The 16,140-nt window shown below is 58.0% G+C and overlaps 7 protein-coding genes and 3 non-coding genes across 10 annotated transcripts; 4 read left to right on the forward strand and 6 right to left on the reverse strand.

The window, feature by feature from the left end:
* Positions 1 to 609: 609 nt before the first annotated feature.
* On the reverse strand, positions 610 to 1,128 carry EHS24_003237 (uncharacterized protein; the record flags this gene model as incomplete). The annotated part of the gene is made up of 3 exons (XM_028618933.1): positions 610 to 820; positions 867 to 1,008; positions 1,065 to 1,128. The coding sequence occupies 3 exons, from the start codon at positions 1,126 to 1,128 to the stop codon at positions 610 to 612; spliced, it is 417 nt and encodes a 138-aa protein (XP_028472821.1).
* Positions 1,129 to 1,706: 578 nt separating this feature from the next.
* Positions 1,707 to 3,361, reverse strand: EHS24_003238 (uncharacterized protein; the record flags this gene model as incomplete). Its single annotated transcript, XM_028618934.1, has 2 exons — positions 1,707 to 2,108; positions 2,150 to 3,361. The coding sequence occupies 2 exons, from the start codon at positions 3,359 to 3,361 to the stop codon at positions 1,707 to 1,709; spliced, it is 1,614 nt and encodes a 537-aa protein (XP_028472822.1).
* Positions 3,362 to 3,725: 364 nt separating this feature from the next.
* EHS24_003239 lies at positions 3,726 to 3,844 on the forward strand. Its single transcript has one exon. It is a non-coding gene; the product is annotated as a tRNA-Phe (tRNA).
* A 246-nt stretch (positions 3,845 to 4,090) lies between these two features.
* On the reverse strand, positions 4,091 to 4,974 carry EHS24_003240 (uncharacterized protein; the record flags this gene model as incomplete). The annotated part of the gene is made up of 6 exons (XM_028618935.1): positions 4,091 to 4,110; positions 4,164 to 4,215; positions 4,266 to 4,352; positions 4,393 to 4,467; positions 4,532 to 4,884; positions 4,932 to 4,974. The coding sequence occupies 6 exons, from the start codon at positions 4,972 to 4,974 to the stop codon at positions 4,091 to 4,093; spliced, it is 630 nt and encodes a 209-aa protein (XP_028472823.1).
* A 370-nt stretch (positions 4,975 to 5,344) lies between these two features.
* Positions 5,345 to 7,211, reverse strand: EHS24_003241 (uncharacterized protein; the record flags this gene model as incomplete). Its single annotated transcript, XM_028618936.1, has 3 exons — positions 5,345 to 5,813; positions 5,871 to 6,864; positions 6,917 to 7,211. 3 exons carry the CDS (start codon positions 7,209 to 7,211, stop codon positions 5,345 to 5,347), a joined length of 1,758 nt encoding a protein of 585 aa, XP_028472824.1.
* A 455-nt stretch (positions 7,212 to 7,666) lies between these two features.
* EHS24_003242 (uncharacterized protein) lies at positions 7,667 to 8,779 on the reverse strand (the record flags this gene model as incomplete). Its single annotated transcript, XM_028618937.1, has 4 exons — positions 7,667 to 7,786; positions 7,890 to 8,045; positions 8,349 to 8,693; positions 8,750 to 8,779. 4 exons carry the CDS (start codon positions 8,777 to 8,779, stop codon positions 7,667 to 7,669), a joined length of 651 nt encoding a protein of 216 aa, XP_028472825.1.
* An 815-nt stretch (positions 8,780 to 9,594) lies between these two features.
* EHS24_003243 (uncharacterized protein) lies at positions 9,595 to 11,337 on the forward strand (the record flags this gene model as incomplete). The annotated part of the gene is made up of 4 exons (XM_028618938.1): positions 9,595 to 9,791; positions 9,833 to 10,254; positions 10,304 to 11,088; positions 11,146 to 11,337. The coding sequence occupies 4 exons, from the start codon at positions 9,595 to 9,597 to the stop codon at positions 11,335 to 11,337; spliced, it is 1,596 nt and encodes a 531-aa protein (XP_028472826.1).
* A 193-nt stretch (positions 11,338 to 11,530) lies between these two features.
* Positions 11,531 to 11,635, forward strand: EHS24_003244. The gene has a single exon. It is a non-coding gene; the product is annotated as a tRNA-Phe (tRNA).
* A 249-nt stretch (positions 11,636 to 11,884) lies between these two features.
* Positions 11,885 to 13,042, forward strand: NBP35 (cytosolic Fe-S cluster assembly factor nbp35; the record flags this gene model as incomplete). Its single annotated transcript, XM_028618939.1, has 2 exons — positions 11,885 to 12,052; positions 12,140 to 13,042. 2 exons carry the CDS (start codon positions 11,885 to 11,887, stop codon positions 13,040 to 13,042), a joined length of 1,071 nt encoding a protein of 356 aa, XP_028472827.1.
* A 786-nt stretch (positions 13,043 to 13,828) lies between these two features.
* Positions 13,829 to 13,909, reverse strand: EHS24_003246. Its single transcript has one exon. It is a non-coding gene; the product is annotated as a tRNA-Ser (tRNA).
* Between the last annotated feature and the right edge of the window lie 2,231 nt (positions 13,910 to 16,140).

Below are 16,140 nucleotides of genomic sequence, written 5' to 3' on the forward strand. Positions count from 1 at the left end.
ACGATGTCACAGCATGTTGTGAGGCAGCATTTGGTTATATTCTGTCTTAGGGGTCGATTCTCATGAGAGGTGGTCAGGAGGTGAAGATGTTAAGAAATACCCGATAAACGTTTTCCTCCCGAGTATCTTCGTCATATCATACACTTCACAGCCAGCTGCAAGTCCTGTAGGAGAGTCTGGTCCCAATCGTGTTGGGGCTGAAGCTTCAGCATGGCCATCTGCTGCTGGGACAGGTCCTCGTCCTCATCTTAAGTTAGTCGGAGTGAGGCGGCATTCCAGCAACGCGAGCGATGTCTGACCACTGCCAAGCTAAATCATCCTGCAGTCGCCAATCTTTTGCATACACAGTTCACGTCCAGGTCTAGTGAGGCACAGCCAACCCACCACCGGCGAGCTTCTCGCTGTAATCATAGGAGTCATTCACCGACGGCGACTGGTGATACATACTTGCTCGCGAGCGTTTCCACACGTGTAGCCTCCTGCCGGGCACCCTTGCCGTCGCCATTAAGGTCAACTGTACAGTTTTGCCAATCACGTAGGTACCCTTCTGGGAGCCGTCGATATGACTAAAAGAACAGCGTCGGCCAGCAGGGTGTAAGACTCGTTGCATCATCGCGCAAGGTACGAATGGGTCTGAGAGTTGAAACACCAGGCGACCCAGACAAGGAACACGATAAAGCAAGCATAAATCACGTCGAACACCAGGAAATAGGACCGAACCTTCACCGGAGAGTTGGTCGTATCGTCAAGCGTGAGCCAGCAAGAGGAAAGTTCACGTCCAATCGCTGAAGCACGAAACTGGCGGACGGAGGTCTGGGAGCTGGGTAATTAGCCAAGGAGTCTAAATTTTGTTGCAATGGACTAACGGGTTGTAACAAGTCCCAAATACCCCAAACTTGGTCTCGGCACCGTCGCCCACAATGCTGAAGAGCCAAATGTCGCACAGAACTGGAGGCGACATAATAAGAGCCAATACAATAACCGCAAGGAACAAGGCACCAATAGAGACTAGGAGCATCAGTTATATAATGGGAGGAAGCAGATAGTATGACAGACACACTTACTTCCAAAGTGGCTGGGCTTCGAGGTTGGCGGGCCAAAAGGCTTAAAAAGCGTCGCCTTGGGCATGTCGCTGGGTGATACGCAGAAGGTGTTCACTGGAAGTGAGAGGAGGAAGAATGCGTACCAAAAGCGTTGAATATATAGGTCGAATCAAGACCTGCCTCCTAAACTGATTGTCTCCCGAAGGCATCACTGCCACATTGGGGGCGATTGTTCCGACAATGTCCCATCCGTGCCCATCAACAGACACCAGGGGCCAGGGGCCAGGGGCCAGGAGAAGCAGGATTACTCAGCTGGCGACGCACATCCACTGAATAACTCGGGGGCATCCGGGTGGACGGTTGTCGATATGCACAACGATCGAGGTAGTCTGCAATAAAATCGACAATAAATGTCCAAAAAATTGCCTCTCTTTTGATTCCCTTCGACCATGGTGTCAAAACTAGGCGTAAAAGGGCGCTGCAATCTGACACTGCACTCCTATCAGGTTGAAGCTCATTGCTACTCATTCAGCGTCAAGGAATCTACTTGAGCCTGGCCATCTCAAGTGGCAGGCTTCTATATACAGTATTGTAGTCCCAGCTGCAACGGTTCTCGCTTCGTTACTTCTTCCGTATGCCTTCTTCCTTCTTTCTGCTCCCAGGTTACTCTTCAATCTCGATCTGGCGGATCACATCGGCGGCAATTGATTTAGCCACCTGGGCGAGGAGGTCCTCCGGGACGGGCGAGTCGACGGTCAGGACACTGAGCGCCGATCCGCCAGCTTCCTGACGGGCGATTTGCATGTTGGCAATGTTGATGCCCGCTTCACCGAGAAGCTTGCCGTACACAGCGACGATTCCTGGGCGGTCCTTGTAGACGATGACAACGTGGTAGGTCTCGATAGGAAGTTCGACCGCGTAGCCATTAATGCCCACGAGCTTTTCGATCTGCTTGGGTCCGGTCAAGGTGCCTGACACGGAGACGGCGCTGCCGTCTGCGAGAGAGCCCTTGAGGGTGATGACGTTGCGGTAGTCATCGGACTCGTTAAACTTGCGGAGACGGACCTGGCCCCCGTCAGCATTTCAAGGGATCAAGATATACTCACAGTAACTCCGCGCTGCTCGGCGAGGAGTGGCGCGTTGACGTACGAGACCTGTCCGCTGACAATGTTCTGGTACACGCCCTTGAGTGCCACAAAGCGGAGCGCCTCTACATCGTACGCAGCGATTTCGCCATGGACCTCGACATCGAGGGTGGTAAGGGGGGCGGAGCGGGAAATGGCGCAAAGGAACTGGCCAAGCTTCTCGGTGAGGGGAATTGCAGGGCGAACGTGGGTGCTGATCGCACCGCCGGCGACATTGACGGCGTCGGGCACAAGCTCGCCGTCGAGAGCGAGGAGCACAGACTTGGCAACTGAAATGCCAGCCTTTTCCTGGGCCTCGTCGGTGCTGGCACCCAGATGAGGAGTAACGACAACGTTGGGCAGGTCGAGGAGCCTCTTGTCGACAGGTGGTTCGCTGGAAAAGACGTCGAGACCGGCTCCACCGATGGCCTTGTTGGAAAGGGCAGTGAAGAGGGCATCCTCGTCGATCAGTCCACCACGGGCCACATTGATGATACAGGCGGTCGGCTTCATCATACCCAGCTGCTCGGTCGAGATCATACCAGTGGTCTCGGCTGTCTTGGGCATGTGGATCGTGATAAAGTCGGAACGCGCAAGAAGGCCGTTCAGGGGGAGAAGCTCGACGTCAAGCTGCTGTGCGCGAGTGGCAGTGACATATGGATCGTAGGCGACAATCTTCATACCAAACGCCTGCATGCGGGCTGCGATGAGGGTGCCAATGCGACCAAGGCCGATGATGCCCAATGTCTTTTCGAACAGCTCGGTACCATTGAATGCCGAACGCTGCCACTTGCCCGCAGAGAGAGAGGAGTGTGCCGCCGGAATGTGGCGGGCAAGAGAGAGGATGTGAGCAATCGTGAGCTCGGCAGCCGAGATAATGTTGGACGTCGGCGCGTTGACAACCATCACGCCGGCGCGTGTGGCGGCCTTGATGTCGACGTTGTCAAGTCCGACACCGGCGCGGGCGACCACCCTGAGCTGCGGCGCTGCGGCCAAGGCCTCAGTATCGATCTGCGTCGCCGAGCGGATCAGGACGGCTTCTGCAGTACCGAGGGCCGAGAGCAGAGCGCTGCGGTCCGTGCCGTCCACATGACGGACAATAACATCTGGGCCCAGGACCTTGATGGTTGCGGGCGAAAGGGCCTCGGCGATGACGACCACCGGCTTGGGCGCGGGAGTACTCTTACGAGTCATTTTGGGCACGAGGGGCCGAGGTCGAGATGGTTGTGTGGAAGTGAGTGAAAGAGAGAGTGTGGGAAAGCCAAGCAAGGCTACCAACGTGACGTCACAAGAAGCAGACGCAAAGTGGGCAACATCGACATGCAAGGATATCACGTGACTTTGGATAACCGGATCCGGTGGCGACATCCAGTGGTCTTGAGATAACAATGCCACACATGGCCCGCTCGTCGACCTTTTATTAAACCAACCAGTGGCCAGTGGACATTCAACAACCAGCGATGTCGCAACTCTGCCGAATCACTGATGCGATGCGTGTCGGAGTCTGAACTGACATCACGACCACTCATCTACAGCGAGGGAAGGTAATCAACATCTCGGAGACATAGCTCAGCTGGGAGAGCGAGCGACTGAAGTTCAGTCATCAGACCTTGCGTGGATCGAATCGATTCACGCTTGGACATCGCTAGGTCGGGTGTTCGATCCACCCTGGCTCCATTCAGTAGTTGTTCAGTACAAGAACAGCCTTGGTTTTTGCCCCTCGAGAAGCCTGAAGGTTCATGCTGAATCGCAAACTCGCAGGGAAGACGTCTAAACAATCCTTGGTTCCCCTCACCCCGAACACGGCTGCAACAAGCTCGAAGGCTCTCAGACACAAACTGTGACTGAAGTATGTTGGTTGCATGGTGGCACTCCTCTCATCCAAACCTCAACGGTTTCCGTTTCAGTAGTAAGGGGAAGGTGTCATTTCCTGCTTGGCGCCCCTAGAGAAAAGGTGAGTACAAATGGACAAAATTAAGGCCAAACCTAGACTCACCCGGGGAGAAATTGACTGCGAGCACGAGGAGGATAGCGACAGTGTATGTAGCCTGAAAATAAGTCAGCGTAATGGTCGCCTCGGTATCTAGGTGGGACTCACAGCTGCTCCCAGAGAGCACCACAAGCCCGCACCACCGCTGACCAGGTACGCTCCGTCAGTAGCGACCTTGATCTGAGAGGAGAGGTACTGAGGTTAGCCATGTACCCTGTGTAGATGCTGAACATACGTTCTTTAAAGTGAGGCTGAAACCATACCCAATCCAGACTACGATAAATCCACAGTAGAAGGAGAGGTAGCTGATCTGTGAGCCGTGTTTAGCGTTGCAATGGACCACCCAAAGAACCGCCACTGCCGATAACACGTACAGCGAACCACATGCGCGAGTCGGTCCAGATTGCGAGGCACATGGTGAGGTATGCCATACCGGCCAAACCCCCAGCGACCGTGTTGGCAATGAGGTACGGCGACAGGTGGTGAACCACCTTGTTCATGGTCTCCATTCCTTCATACTGCTTCAGGAGGGGCAACATGGTGGTGTTGAGCGTGTATCCGACTGCCCTGGGGGTACAGTGCCAATCCCGAGGAGTACCCTTGGAGAAACAGGCGCCCAAGACGCCAAACCTGGTAGCAACCGTGGGGCCGGTGATCTCGGCAATGTAGATCTCCTGGGTGACGGGAGTGGAGATGGTAACGGCGATAAGCAGGATACAGCACGCCACTTGAGGACTGGGTTAGCATCGAAGACGTGTGCCGGGATCGACTTACCAAGGAGCACAAATCCAATACCTGAAACAACTGGGCTACACATGTCTGAGGGGGCTCTTCAAATGTTGAATAGGGGGTGCAGCATGAACAGGCAAAAGGTGGTCAATCCTGTGTCAATAAGTAGACGTCAGTGGTGCACCACTGTGGAGGAAGCGATCGCCACCTGAAGGCGCGTTTTGACATTCTCAACTCATCAGTGGCGCCTTCCATCACTGACGCCGTCGCATCCCCATCCCGATTCTTTACCAATGTAAATCCGAAAAGGCGTGGCTACTGTCGAAGCTTGTGTGCGCCAACAAAGGCAATGCTCCGTCAAATAGCACAGTACAGTACATACAACACGTTAATTAAGCAGAATGTACAAAAAATCAATCCAGCCGCCACTCGACATCTGATTCGAAGCTGAGCCAGTTTCAGCGGGGGCCAAGACCCACACCCCTCTGGCCAAAGAGGTATGCCTTGACACACTGCGTGCCGGGTATGTACACACCCGTGCGGTCGAGATACATTGCATGGTGTACGGCCCGGTGTTCGCGGTGGCTGGCAATGATGCGCGCTTGGATACGAGGGCTGGACGTGTCGAGTGTCGACCGACTTGGCGTCTGTGCTGGGCGAGGGACGGTGGGCATTTCGTTGGCGTCCAGTGTCATGATGACTTCCCGGTGCTTGTCAAAGACTTTGATGGCAATACGCTCGCCGTGGGTCGCGATTTCCTCAATGTGTGATCCGATGCCGACCACAAGCGTGTGCGTGTCGAGGAGACTGGAACGGGCGGCGGGGTGGAGCTTGGCGGCCTGGGCGAGTGCGGAGCGGTAGTTGCGCACCACGACGAGTGCACCAGAAGACGCCGTACAAACTAAATCGGTGGACGTGAGGCGGCACCTGCAAGTCAGTATACAAGCTTGAAGCTTCGAGGCTAGCCAGGACAGCTGGACTCACTTTGCAAAACCTTCACGGCGGCTCTCTGCGGGCTTGGCCTGGGCTACATCCATCCCGTACTTGAACCACTCACACCCGTCGTCGCGCCACCCACCACGCTCCAGCACGAGGGACATGGGCGCGTGGTGGTGTTCATAGTTCCAGTACTTGACTTTCCAAGCACGCGACTCGCGAGGGAGGACCGCAAACGCCAAGGCGGCCTGAGGGCTCGGGGTCTCCATTGACACGACGTGACCACCCGACCGAGCGTAGATGTGGACGTGTGAGCTGGACGGGATGAAGATGTACTGGTCATCAAGCTCGATGTGCTTGACGAAGCCGACATCGCGGAGGCCAATAGCCTGGTGGCGCATGCCGTCGTCGAGGTGCCACAGGTGGACGGTACGGCGGGTCCGACAGCTGATCCAGTGCTGGCCGCTGGGGTCATCGCCAATCATGCGGGTCTCAGCTGCGAGCACTGCGAGAACGGTCTTGCCATTGGAGTCGGTCCGGAGACGCATGGTGTATCCCCACACGGGCGGGTGGTGGGGCGATCCGATAAATTCGAGGTGGATTGGTTCGTGCCTTGCGTTGCGTTTGCTGAAGTCGTGAGTCCCGCCAGTGACGCCGCTGTCACCGCTGATACGCCAAATGTCTATACGAGTAGGAAGAGGCTTAGGCGCCTGCATGCAGAGCTGGTTGTTCGTGCTCATTCCCACCACGTAGCGGCTGGCCGAGTCGAGCTGTTGATATGGCGAGACGCTGGCATGGGCGAGCGGAGTCGATGCAGCCGTGTTCCATGAGTCGACACGCAAGCCGCGATGAGTGGAGCGCACAAACACACCCGCGGCCGACACAAAGGTACATGTGGTGGAGAGTGCCGCCGGGTTGAACTCGAATGCCTGCTGCATCCAACTTTGGCGGGGAGTGCGCGGACTGAGGCGGGTGAAAGGGACGCAGCGCACATGTGCTTCCCCGCGATACCAGGCCCTGTTCATAGGGAGGTAGGTAAGGCCTTTTGGGTCAACTGGCATGAAATGATACAGGTTGGGTGGTCGGCAACTCACAGATTCCGCGCCAGTCGGGACGCTGCAGCTTGTCTGCCACCATGATCTCGTGGTCGAGGTTTTCGGCAATGCACCACTGGCGCCAAAGCGCATCGTCGGTGCGGATGTAGGACTTCCAACGCTTACATACTTGCTCAGCTGCGAGGAGGTCATTGATAAGGAGGTTGCCGAGAACGAGATGGAAGATGTCGCCACCAAGGGCGGTGAGAGGGTCGAGACGGCGCGTGGCGGGGGCGAGGTTTGGGCGGGGGCGAAGGCGGTAAGAACCACGAGGACGCGGGTGAGACACAAGCATGTCGACAAGTTAGTAGTGGAGGTGGGGACTAACATGCATGGACGTCCCGTCTTTTGTATGCTCCCAGGTTGTGGACGGTTGTGGTAGTGTCTCGACCAAGACACTGCCGGTGGTCGCAAGTGGCAAATCTGGCACCACGGTTTCCCATTCCGGCCACTTGCCGGGAGTGATATCTCCCCGCCGCCGCCGGCAGCCTTACCGTGCTGTGCATTCATCCCGCGTCAGATACGTCCCGTGGTGTGCTGGGGGTAGGCTCATGCATGTGGTATTGCTGGTATATGCATATGTGTTTGAGTCTGGTAACGAGATCGCCGTGGAGAAGTGCCAGCGGTGAAATCGTAAGTGCGGCGCTGGCTGGTAGCAACCACATCCAAAGTTGCGAGTTGCGAGTTGGTTCGCAGTCTGACTGCAGAACGCTCAGGAGGTCTAGACGTACAGCGTATCGTCCATCGCGTCTACGCGAAGCCGACCCTTTTCTTCTCCTTCTTCGCAGGCTCGGCGACCTCGGTGGTCTTGCCCTTGCGCCTTCTCCGCTTCTCAATGTCCTTTGCATGGATAGCGTTCTTGGCCGCGGTCTGGTATGTCAGCTGTGATCCACAGTACGATATCCCGCATCGCAGTTCCTTCTGCGACCCCACTCCGTTTCGCTTGACCTCCCAACATCACCTTTGCACTCACCAGCGCCTTTGCCCTGTCCTGAGCCTTCCTGTTGGGCTTCTTGGCGTCATCACGCTTCTCAGCGGCGGCAACACGGCCACGCTCCTTCTCTTGCTTGGCAGCAATGACGGCATCCTTGGAGGCGGTAACGTTGTCGAGCAGCGAGAGGAGACCAGCCTGGTGAGTCAGTCATTGTTTTCAAAGGGATTCAAATGAGTTGGCGGCTGAATCCAATGCAGAGGGGGGACATGGCCAGCGGAGGCTGTGGGACCCAAGCAGACGCCCAGATCACAGCTATAGCGCTCTCCGCAGAACTGCACCCCCCAGTTCTCTGGTGCTCTCTGTTCTGGCTCGTAGCGCAGGAGTCTCCGAGTTCAAGAGGGCGCACAGACGGGACATGGAGAAATGGGGGTTCGCCGCCAGGGTCGATGCTGGTGCCCATCATGGAGCCATGGATCACCAGAAAGAGAGTGGGCTCACCTTGTCCTCGAGGAAGACCTTTCCCTTCTTGCCCTTGGGCTTGCGGCGGTTCCTCTTCGTCTTCGAAGGGCCAGCCTCGTCGGGGGAGCCAGTGGAGTCGGCGTCGGCGTCGGCGTCGACAGCGGCAGTGGTAGCAGCAGTGTCGTCCTTGGCCTCACCCTCGTCCTCCGAAGACGAGTGGTACTCGACGTTGGGCTTGGGAGCAGCCTTGGGCTTGTCCTGAGCCTTGGACTTGGCCTTCTTGTTGACGGCCTTGGGCTTGGGCTTCTGGGCGACCTTGGCAGCAGCGACCTTGACGTCTCCCTCGGCGGCGTCCGAGGGGCGCTTGGGCTTGCGTCGGGGCCGCTGGATGTTAGCATGGGGGTGGCACATGACTGTCCTTGTTGCCAGGATGCACTCACCCTGTTTCCGGTCTTGATGGGGTCGGCCATTGCGGGTCTTGACAATAACACAAACAACGACCCAAAGCAACTCGCAGATCGACCAGCGCCCAAAAATCTCGGACGGCTTCGAGGCCCCGCAAAATGGTCCAGGCACGAAAAGAAAAACGGTGTGGCGGCTGGCATAATATTCTCCCCTCCTTTGGGTCTCCATCGTCTGTCGTCCTTTGTCCAGTCACAACGAGATGCATAACATACTTTTCTCGCCTTGATCGCTCACCTCTAAAGCTTGTTTTCCACCAGGGCAAGGAACAGAACCAAGTCGATTACGGGGTCCGTTGGACCCATGACGGTGGGCATAAAAGGCGTCGCTGGCATAGAGCGAGTTGGGTGGCGCCTCCCACGCCACCTACACAAGTGATTGGTTTCTGTAACCAAGTGAGTGGATTCTACAACGCGCCCACAATGATCTCCTCCTCCGAACCCCCTACGCTTTGCTCGCTCACCTCCCCACTCCGATTGTGCATGTGTACCTTGCGGCGTTGCAGAGGGCTGCGTGCACGAGCGGGCCCTGCAGCCACCGTAATGACACGGCCAACTGCAGCACTCCCCCAGCAAACGACACCGTGTTCCTCTTGTCCGGGCGGAGTGGCGTGCAAACCATGTACCAGTAACAATACGCAGTTGATGTTGTCGACCTCCCCTTGGCTCCTGGTGGTTCAAAACCTCGTCACTCACGACGCGCCGACCATGCCCTCCGCAAGATATAAAAAGCAGCCCCACCGCGAGCCTTGTCTTTCTCCATCCCAACTTCTTCTACCCTCTCCCCCTCCCGCCCTTCCACATACACTGTGGTCAAGACCATCATGATCGCCCTTCTCTACTACTTGGTCGCCCTCACGGGCTTTGCCACTGCCCTCTGTGCCCCCGTCACTGGCTGCTCCATCAAGTGGGGTACCGAGACCGTCACTGGTACCGCCTCCGCCACTGGTGTCTGTCGCTACACGGTCAAGTACGGTAGCGCTGCTCGATGGGCTACTGCCACTTCTCCTGCTTCTCAGACGTGAGTCATCTTGCCAATGGGCTTTGTTACTAACATTGCAGCGGTGTCAGCGCGACTGCCATCCCCCCTTCGTGTCCCCAGATCTCGTCGGTCCTCCTCGCCACCACCACCTCTGAGGACTGCCTCTACATGACCATCTACGCGCCTACCTCTGCCTCGTCCCTCCCCGTCTTTGCCTTCTTCCCTGGTGGCTCCAACATCATGGGCGGTATTGCCTCTCCCGGCATTGACGCCTCGGCTATCGCCAAGGCTGGTAACATGGTCGTCGCTGTCATCCAGACCCGTCTGGGTGTGCTTGGTTACCTTCCCCCCGCCGTCGCGAGCACTTCGTCCGACCCCAACATGGGTGTCACCGACGCGGTTCTCGCTCTGTCGACTATCCAGTCCAAGATCTCTGCGGTCGGTGGCAGTGCTACCAAGGTCACCATCGGCGGCCAGAGCAGCGGTGCCAGCATGGTTCGCGGTGAGTCTATTCTGTTTGTTCCAAGTGCCGTTGTCTGACACCCCCACAGCTCTTATGGGTACACCTGCTGCCAAGGGTCTCTTCCGCCAGATGATCCTGCAGTCGGACCCTCTCAACTATGGCCTGCAGTCGCTCAAGATTATGAGCACGCTCCAGTCGACCTACTACGCCCAGTCTGCGTTCGCCGGCTGCTCCGACCTCGCTTGCTTCCGGAAGGTCTCGGCTGCCGACATTATCACTGCTCAGACCAACCTCGGCAACGTCGTCATTGACCCCTCGAACGGTATCCCCTGGGCTCCTTTCCTCCGCCCCTCGTACGGCGCCGCTACCATCCCCAACGAGCCCACCAACTCGCTCTACTACAACACCGGTGCTCTTGCCATCAGCCCCTCGTCCGTTCCTCTCCTCATCACCAACGTCAAGGACGAGGCGGCCACCAGCGTCAGCCAGATCTTCGGGTCCAAGATCGGAGCCGCCAGCAACGCCGTCTACTACTCGGCCCTCAACTCGCTCATTGGCGGCACCCGTGCCAACCAGATTGTCTACTCGGCCAGCCTTACCGACTACCAGGTGCCCACCACCGGCAGCGGCGACCAGTTCCGCGAGACACTCTCGCACCTCGTCACCGACTTTGTCTGGCGCTGCCCCGCCCGTACCCTCGCTGGCAAGTACGCTGCTGCCGGCGGCAAGGTCTATGTCGGCGAGTTCCGCCAGGGCGTGACCTACCCGCTCAACAGCGGCGTCGACCTCTGTGTCGGCAAGGTCTGCCACATGGACGACGTTTACCCCACCTTTGACACCTCGCCTTCGCCTTCGGCCAACACCACCACCTTTGTGAGTACCCTTACAGCTGAGATATCCTCCTCAATGCGTTAGCTGACACTTGTCCAGGAGAACGGCATCATCGCCGCTTGGGCCAAGTTTATCGCTGGCAGCGCTCCTTCATCCACCTGGTCGGCCTTCTCGTCCGGCTCTGGCGTCTCGGGCACGGGTGTCAAGTCGCTTGGCGGTGACGGCCTCGTCGGCTCGTGCCCCACCGAGTACTGGGGCTCCAAGGTCGAGTGGGACTTCCAGATGTTCTAAATGTCCTCTCTGGCCACCCAGGATAACCGACCTGGCCAGGGATCGTGGCGAAACCGATCTTTATAGTGCGCAGAGGCGCGAATGAAATAGTCTTTAGTTAAAAATGAACATTTGCATCGAGAAGGGAGTGAGCTGAGTGGTGTCTAAGGACGTGTGAGCTCGAGAACACGACACTAAAGTGGTTCTCGTATCTGGAGACATAGCTCAGCTGGGAGAGCGAGCGACTGAAGTTCAGTCATCAGGACTCACAACTTGTGAGCTCATCGCTAGGTCGGGTGTTCGATCCACCCTGGCTCCAAATAGGACACCTGAGAAGGTGCCCAACCCTTTTGGACATCATTTGGTGCATGCACAAGCTCTGGAATGGCCGTTCGGTGTTGGAAGATGGTGTGGTGAGAATTCGCCACAACTTGGGGGATCCGCCACATCGGCCTCCACTTTTCCCTTTTGCTTCCGCCCTGGTCTCGTAGGTGCTGACTGATGTTGCCACCCAACTGTCCTTTTCTCGTTTACCACCTTCCATCCCAAAAACAGTGCTGCGACAACCATGACTGCAGACGCACCAGCAGTTAACGGCACCGCCAACGGTGTCGCGAACGGCACCTCACACGCGAACGGAACAGCAAATGGAGCAAATGGCACCAACGGAGCTGCCAACGGTGTCAACGGCGAGCCCCGAGGAGATATCCCAGAAGATGCCCCGGAGCACTGTCCTGTAAGTCTGCTGTATATCTTGGCTCTATAATGTAGCTGACGATCCCTCTTCGTCCCCTTCCACCTGTTCGCTCCTCTCCTCCTCCAGGGCCCCGAGTCGAACAACGCAGGCAAGGCCGACGCCTGTGACGGATGCCCCAACCAGGCCGTGTGCGCCGAGGGACCGAAGGGTCCCGACCCCGACCTGCCTCTGATCCGCGCGCGCATGGCAGGTGTGCGGCGCAAGATCCTCGTGCTGTCGGGCAAGGGCGGCGTGGGCAAGTCGACATTCACCGCCGCGCTCGGCTGGGCTCTGGCCGCCGACGAGGACCTCCAGACGGGTATCATGGATGTGGACATCTGTGGTCCCTCCATCCCGCTCCTGACTGGCCTCGAGCGCGCGACCGTCCACACGAGCGCCGAGGGCTGGTCGCCCGCGTACGCGACCGACAACCTCGCCGTCATGTCCATTGGCTTCCTCTTGCCCTCGGCGGCCGACGCCGTCATCTGGCGCGGCCCGCGCAAGAACGGCCTCATCAAGCAGTTCCTCAAGGACGTGAGCTGGGGTGACCTCGACTACCTCGTCGTCGACACGCCACCGGGCACCTCGGACGAGCACCTCAGTGTCGTCCAGTACCTCGCCGAGGCGGGTATCGACGGCGCCGTGCTCATCACGACGCCCCAGGAAGTCGCCCTCCAGGACGTGCGCAAGGAGCTCGATTTCTGCCGTAAAGTCGGCGTCCCCATCCTCGGTCTCGTCGAGAACATGTCTGGCTTTGTGTGCCCCAACTGCAAGAACGAGTCGCAGATCTTTGCCCCGACCACGGGCGGCGCCGACGCCATGGGCGCCGAGCTCGGTGTCGAGGTGCTCGGCAAGGTGCCCCTGGACCCGCGTATCGGCGCACTGTGCGACCAGGGCGAGAGCTTCCTCGACACGTACCCGGACAGCCCAGCGACAACGGCGTACCTTGACATTGTGCAGCGGATTCGCGAGAAGCTTGGTGATGCGTAGGCAAGGGGAAGTGATGTTGTACTAGTTAGATTCTTGCATGCAGCTGGAAGAGCGACAGTGCCACCAGTGATGAAACAACGTAAAGGCAAACGTCGTAAAGTGGCGATGGGGGTGAGGCGGTTATCATGGCCATCGTGGCAAAAGATGACACCCAGACCTGTCGCATGGCCGCCCGCCTTCCCCGACCACCCCAACTCAGCGTCCATTGACTCGTTAGCTGTTTCTGCAAGGGAAGCCGATCAATTTGTTTACGTGTGGGTGTTGCGAGTACTACAGCTGTCGCTGCGCAGCTGCCCACCACAGGCTCCACATCGCCTGCTCCGGCAACGGAGCCTAGTCATTCAAGGATTGCCCAATGTGTCTTGTCTTCCACACGTCCTCTCAAGCGGTGGAGTCGCGTGCCACAGCGCGGAACGGCTGCCGAGGAACTAGGAGACAGTCTGCAGTGGGGTATTCTTCCCCCGGAACAACGCCCATTGGCACCTGTAGTTACGGACCAGCAGGCAAAGGTGTGGCTGTAAACATCGTTCACGCCATGTAGCTGGGATATAAGCGGACAGACTGGTTCACGCTCAAGGTGTCGTTGGAGGAGGCGCGTGGCCCGGCTTCCAGACGTCAGGCCCACGATGGCCCGCACCAAACTCGTCCCCACTAGTCAAGTGGCACCCTCCCTCTTTACCTTGCTCACTCCTCAGGCATTACACATCACCCCCTCGCCACCTACTGCCGCCCCAAGGGCCCCCCACCCAAAAGACCAAAAGAGAAGACACCTCAGAGGTGTCTATCCGACAATGACATGATTCGAACATGTGCTCCCGAAGGAAATTGATTTCGAGTCAATCGCGTTAACCACTCCGCCACATTGCCGCATGCTTAGTTCGCTGTGTTGCCCTGCATCGTGGCTACCGATCCATGCTTTGAACGATGCATGTTGTGCTGGTGGATGGCGAGGAATGCGGTGGTGAACGTCGGAGGTATGGTGCCCGTGGCGATGAACATTGGCGGCGTGGTTTTGGTGGATGGGCGCGGATCAGTGTGGGTGTGTGCGGATCAGCGTGCAGTGTGGCAGTTGGCATGGCAGCTCGTCGCCCTTTGGATCCTGGGTGCTGCTGATGGATGAACCAATGGTCGGTTTGAGCAGCGATCCTCTATCTAGGCGTCTGCTGTCCTATGCCTATGCGGAGTGTAGCAGCCAAAGACATAGAAGACGAGGGAGCGCTCGCTGCACGTGCACAGTCAATCGCGATACACGTCTCCTATACACGTCTCCTGACCAGAGGTGTCAAGGACATGACGGGCGAAGGCCTGGTGGACGCCATGCGCCATGCCAGGCCGTCGAGGCGTCGAGCAGGCCCCAGCCTTGATCGAGCCACAGCCTCAAGTGATAGCTAACATTCATCAAGCCCCCAGCCTAGAAGTTGCTGCTGCCTTGGATCTCCATTCACAGCTCTCAGAATAGTCCCACAGTGCGCTAGCTGTCCTTTCACCTAGTATTGCACCTAGTGCAGGGACGTTTGGCTGAATGAAACGTGCCGAAACGTGCGCTCGGTCTGTTGCACGTTGCACGCAGTAGCTGCGTTTCGGTACACGTGAAATGTTGGCATTCCGTACCCAAAAAACCCACCATGTTGGGCACCCTTTTGCTGTCCTTGATTAGTACAGGGTGTCACTGGAGGAACCTTCTCCGACTACGCACGCGCACACGGGCTTGTGCAGAGTGTCATTAGCAGCAGTGTGCCTTGTCCGAAGCGAAGACCCCGACACCAGCACTTCTGTTTAGCAGGTCCAAGCGTGTCGCGGGGCCACGGAGCCGCCCACCGCCAACAGGAGCAGGAGCAATGAGCACGAGCGCGCGATCGAGGCTGCCCTCGAAAGTAATGAGGACGCCATGTCAGCAATGAATGGCCCCAGTCGCACGCACTGGCGTGTCCCATTCCTGGCCTTGTGATATGGCGGAGTGTGCCATGTTTCGCGTGTTGGGCAGCGTCGAGGCGTCGACGGCCTGCCACGAGTCGTGTGGACATGGGCATGATAAGACGGGGCCTAGTCACTAGTAGCCTGTGCCACAACTGGGACTACGACCTGAGACGAGACCTGGATATGCCATCTGCCCGCGCTAGTCTGCTCCATGACGAGCACAGGTTAGCCTGCGCCATTGTGAATCACATGTCACGAGCCAGGCATGCAGTCACACACCGTGCTGCTCTGTATTGCTCTTTGGGTGTGCACGCGTCACGTCGTGGCGTGCTGTGCCATAACACGCACGGCTGCTGACCATAACCGTTTCCGTGATCCGTGACATGTATGCACTCTGCCGTCTGCCACACAGGTCACACACTCATGACACTTTCCGAGTCGGAAAACACTGCACATGCATGGGAGACCATGAACGCGATCCGTGTCCATGCCCGCCATGCCATAGTACGCACGCTCCTACGTACCTACGTACTCGCCAGAACATGCATGTGTCTGTCGTGGAAGTGTCGGGATCCCGCGCAACACCCTGTGCACCCCATCCATCTCCGCCCGTGCGGCTCTAATCGATCTAATGGCTTTGATTATGGCTTGATTATTATTTCGATCAGTGGGATGGGGAGGAGCGCCTGGCAATCCCGCGCATGCTGCTGCCCGCTGCCACCCGCCGGCTCGATTCCTTCTCGGGCATGCCACCCGGGCGAGAGCGCCAAATGGACGGCGGACGTCGGGCGGGTGGGGTTAGTCGCGCCCCGGCCCGCGTTTCGTTCACCTTGTTCCCGACGACGTCGGGACCCACACGCTCCCTCTCGATCATTTCTGCACGCTTCGATCCAAAACCTCCGACGAGTGCGGCCCGCGGCCGCACCCAGAGGCCGGGCAGAGGGCCAGAGGGGCAGAGGGGGTAACTCCAGCACGCGCGCCACACGTCTCTTTGGGTTGCATACCGTAAAACCCAGCGTACGTACCCTGTTCCGTCACAGCTCCCTCCAAGAACCCAGGGAACGGCCGCCGCCGACGCGTTCCGCGTGGTGGAAAGATCGTGGGCTGCCTGGTCGCCAAGGCCGCACGGGCCATATGCACCATCTGCACATCATGAAGGGATGAAGGGGATGCAAGGCATG

This window comes from Apiotrichum porosum (genome assembly GCF_003942205.1).
Source record: "Apiotrichum porosum strain DSM 27194 chromosome Unknown scaffold_15, whole genome shotgun sequence".
NCBI classification, from domain to species: Eukaryota; Fungi; Basidiomycota; class Tremellomycetes; order Trichosporonales; family Trichosporonaceae; genus Apiotrichum; species Apiotrichum porosum.